Here is a 4,425-nt window from a genome sequence, read left to right as displayed (position 1 = left end):
GTTATTGGTTCGATTTTTGATTTTATGATTTTTGTTAATGATTAAATCGATAACCCAATAAGACTCTATTAAATTACTATTTTATTCCTACACCAGTAAACCCTAATTAATTATATAACATTTTACAAACCTTGTTACTTTAATCTTAGTATTACTTAAAATCCTAATTATTATTTCATTTTATAATTGCAAGCACACTTCTAACTTGAATGTGTCAATTGCCTAGACATGCTGAAAAACTATTGTTACTTTTACACTTTTTCCTTTGAATGTGTCTAGTGTCTAAACTTGCAACAAAAATGATTGTTACTTTTATGATTAGTACTTTCATGCCAAATGCTGAAAAAATCATATGGTTTTTATGAAAATTTTCTTATCGTCGTGTGTGTGTATATATATAAATCGAACCGTTAAGTACCATAAATTGATTAATCAAGAACCATTAGAAATATGTTATTGGGTTATATATCAATTTGACGTATTTTGAAATCAAAAACTGATAAATTTAATAAATAACACGTAAAATCAAATTGAACCGATCAATGCACACCTCTAATTGAAATGCGCTGAAAATATTTTTGAAATAAATGATGTACAAAATACCCATAAAACTAGATTCTACTGTGCTAAATGAAGATGAAGATTTGTGTTTAGCAAGCATAAAGCTACAAATTAAAAAAATTCGAAAGACACAAGATTGACATAACTTGTATGGAATGTTACATGTTCAAGCTGGTTGGAAAGTGGAAGAAGCAATGTTTGAAGTGGAAGTGAAGGAAAGAGTAGTTTTAGTGAACAAGCCAACTTCTTCCTTGAAAGATGTGTTCTTGATTCTATGGTTATGGTGGGTTGAGAAGAATAAAGGGATGATTTTTTTTAATGAAAATGAAGATTGGATTTTGGCACAACCCATTTTGGTTGTGGGTCGGGTGAATTTTTTATTTTTGAATAAAAAAATAAATAAAATCGGGTAAATCATTTAGATGATACCACATGTCGATCTGTTAAATTCAAAGATATATACAATCCAAAATAATGAAGATAAAGGTATATACAACCTTAAAGTATAACGAAGGATATTAACACAATATTTATGATAGTTCGGAGGATAATTTTCCTTTTTTATTTGTATTCAAATATATCGAAAATAAAGATTTAAAGACACCCTCAATATTGTTTATAATTATCCTCAAATAATAGCTTTGGTCAAAATATTACATTGGAATTTATAATTTTTTTTTGCACATTACTTTAGTTCTTTTTCAATTTTTTTTAAAAAATAATAATCTAATTTTGGTTCCGGACTCAACAACATATTTGCTCTATGGTCAAAAGTATTTTTAAATATTTTATTATGTAGATATGAACAACAAAAAAACATTCAAAGTCTTCTTAGATTTGGTCAAATATAGTTAATTATTATTTTGGTTATTAATTACAAACGAGCAATCAACATTTATTAAACTTTCAGAAAGTCAATATCTTGTACATAATAGTCAACTTAGTCTTTTCTACATCTCTATATAACAATGTCTTCCTTATTGTAGCAAAGGTATCAATACTTACACCTAGCAAATCGAATTCAGTGTTCCTATTGTATTAATTAGTCTAATTTCTTCAAAACATCTAAGATTCATGCCTATAAAAAGAAATGAATTCAGGATGCATCAAAGAACGATTCAACAAACGTTATTGATGTTATATTTTCTGTTAAGTTATAATAGAGTGGAAGGGCAAAAAATGTTATCCAAATTAGAGGATGAGGAGTTAGAGAAACAACTAAAAAATTTGAACAAACCAGCCATCAAAACAATAAAGGTACTTTTTTTTTCAAAAAAAAATTAGTTTATTATACTTCTAAGTCGCAAAATACATTTTATTTGATAATATCACTTTTGTATTAGAGAAATAATTCATTTGTCACATGATTCTCGGGAAATGGAGAAATTCCCTTTAATTCCTTCTTTGAATATAAACTTTTGTTGTAGTTGAAGATTGAGTAGGTTAGTCTGTTACGATTTGTTTGTTTTTTTTTTTTAATTTTGTTTGAGAAAAATGGTTTTTCCATCTTTTTAAACTATTTGATTCTATTTTTTCACATAACATGTTTAAACCACAAGATTTAAGAGCATTTTTATATAATCTATATATATTTATTTTAAAATCACAAGATTCAAAACAAAATTACTTTTTGAAATTTCTTGTCAAATCCAATCAAACAAATGAACTAAAACGGATTAAGCACAATTTTTGCATTTGATCATGCAAATTGGAATCAAGGGCATAACAATGGCTTAGGACACACATATCGAAATATTTTTCATTAATATGTAATGGCATGAATGAACATTTTCTCAACGAGAGTAGCATAAATGAATAAAATCCTAACGAATAACCTTGATAAGCCTTTTTTCAAAGTTTGATAGCATATTTGGGAAAAAAACCTTTTTTTTTTTAAAAGCAAAGTAATAGTACTACCATTTTACTAAGAATTGTTCTCATGAGTATGTTTTGTTTTTAAATGGTACATCTTGTTGTAACTTAGGCTACTTGTGTTTATTAATTTTGATTGTTTACAGACTAAATATGGAGATACATACGATTGTGTAGATTTCTACAAACAACGTGCATTTGATCACCCATTGTTGAAAGACCATAATTTTCATCCTAAGGCATATCTCTACTCTCTTTTCATTTCGTTATCATTTTGTTCTTATTAGATATGATATTCTTGATATGCAATTAAAAATCTATATGAACAGATGAAACCTACATTATCTAGAATCAAGAAAGATTCAACCTTCTCATCAACAACTAATAGGTCATCGACAATATGGTCAAGAGATAGAGGATGCCCTTTTGGAACTATTCCTGTTAAGAGAATGACAAAAGATGATCTGATAAGATTAACTCGTATGCCTCCTCCAGAGGATGTCACATTCAACGATGAATATGATGTTGTAAGATGATTATGTCAATTTACTTCTATATATCTTGTGTATTTCAAACGTAAAAATAAGTTCATTTTCTAATGCAGAGCAACAACAATAGTAGGCCAAACAGAATATACATATCTTCACAAGGATATAAGGTGGTATATGACTATAGTTATTATTTTTTAATGTCCATGTTTTATTTGATTGGATTTGAAGTAATAAAGGAACAATTTATTCTTAGTTTAATTTGGATACTCTGTAAGATCTACTAAAAACAATTTAAAAAGTTCAGGTTGCAATAGCTCAAATTTCATATAATCCACATAACAAGTTTGCGGGAGCCGGAATGGTTACTATTTTGTACAATCCTCAAGTTAATGGACAACAACACAGTGGATCTCGACTAAAAATTCATAAAGGATCAGATATCTTACAAGTTGGTTGGAGAGTAAGTTTATATCATTTTTTTGTTTCATTATTCTATCATTTTGTGGAAGAAGGATGTGTGTTAACTATTGAATTTTGTGCTTTTAAGAGTATATTAGAAAATTTGTTATCAAATGTTGAATATTTAATAACTATAATATAATATCTCTGTTTCGTGCTTTAGGTGGACCCAACGTTATACGGGGATATTAAAACTAGATTGTTTATACATTTTCAGGTAACTATCTTTTGTACCATGGTGATTTTCCTTTTGAGTTCATTAAACTAGTATGTCTTTTAGGGTGTGTTTATAATTTTCTCATGTCCATTGGATTAAATGTTTTAGAAAATGATTTCCAAATCAACTTAATTTTCTTAAATTTAAGAAATATGACTTTTCTTAAAAAATAATTAAAAAAAAAATTAAAAGCCTACTTCACTCTAATATTACAATATTTTTTACTCTACCCCAACCGACCCTCCACATCAAAAAATAAAATCTTATTTTCTTAATTTCAAATATTCTTACTTTTATCCCCAATCCCTAAACCAACCCCCCTCCACCAAAAAAAATAGTTAAAAAATTCAAAAATTATTATTTTGAAAAATATTTCAAGCTTACAGACTTTTTACCTCACCCAACCACTATCATGCCTATCCCCTCCCCCCACTCCCAAAAAAAGAGTCAAATTTTTAAAATTTCATTTTTACCCATCCCATACCCTAACTACGCAACCTCTTCCCCCCACACAAGAACCTCGTCAAATTTTCATTTCTAAAAATATTTTTTTCTTCATTCCCTGCCCCTAATTCCTAAACCCCTACTCCAATCATTTTTAGAAAATCTATTTTATGTCACCACTACCCCTCCGGCCAACTCCAACCCCTATCAATTTTTTAAAAAAGAACTATTTTTTGTATCTCAGATTTATTAATTTTGATTTTTTACGTCTCCCAACCCTACCAACCCCCCTCTCCGTTAATTTCTTTTTAAAAAATTATTTTTATTTAAATAAATTCAAATATATAAAATTTCAATTTTTTTATGTCAAACCTACACCAC

At 28.0% G+C, this 4,425-nt stretch overlaps 1 protein-coding gene across 1 annotated transcript in view; it reads left to right on the top strand.

Moving 5' to 3' along the window:
* The first annotated feature begins 1,573 nt into the window (after positions 1-1,573).
* Positions 1,574-4,425, top strand: part of LOC107024542 — a 4,146-nt gene continuing 1,294 nt past the window's right edge. Inside the window, exons 1-6 of the mRNA XM_015225533.2 lie at positions 1,574-1,818; positions 2,580-2,672; positions 2,763-2,960; positions 3,038-3,091; positions 3,229-3,384; positions 3,547-3,600. Of these exons, the coding sequence (XP_015081019.1) occupies positions 1,636-1,818; positions 2,580-2,672; positions 2,763-2,960; positions 3,038-3,091; positions 3,229-3,384; positions 3,547-3,600 (738 nt within the window). The 5' untranslated portion in view covers positions 1,574-1,635. The remainder of the gene's footprint in view (positions 1,819-2,579; positions 2,673-2,762; positions 2,961-3,037; positions 3,092-3,228; positions 3,385-3,546; positions 3,601-4,425) is intronic.

This window comes from Solanum pennellii, chromosome 7 (assembly GCF_001406875.1).
Source record: "Solanum pennellii chromosome 7, SPENNV200".
In the NCBI taxonomy this organism is placed as follows: domain Eukaryota; kingdom Viridiplantae; phylum Streptophyta; class Magnoliopsida; order Solanales; family Solanaceae; genus Solanum; species Solanum pennellii.
The sequence above is the reverse complement of the archived record's forward strand: the minus strand, read 5'-3'. Positions and strand labels throughout refer to the sequence as shown.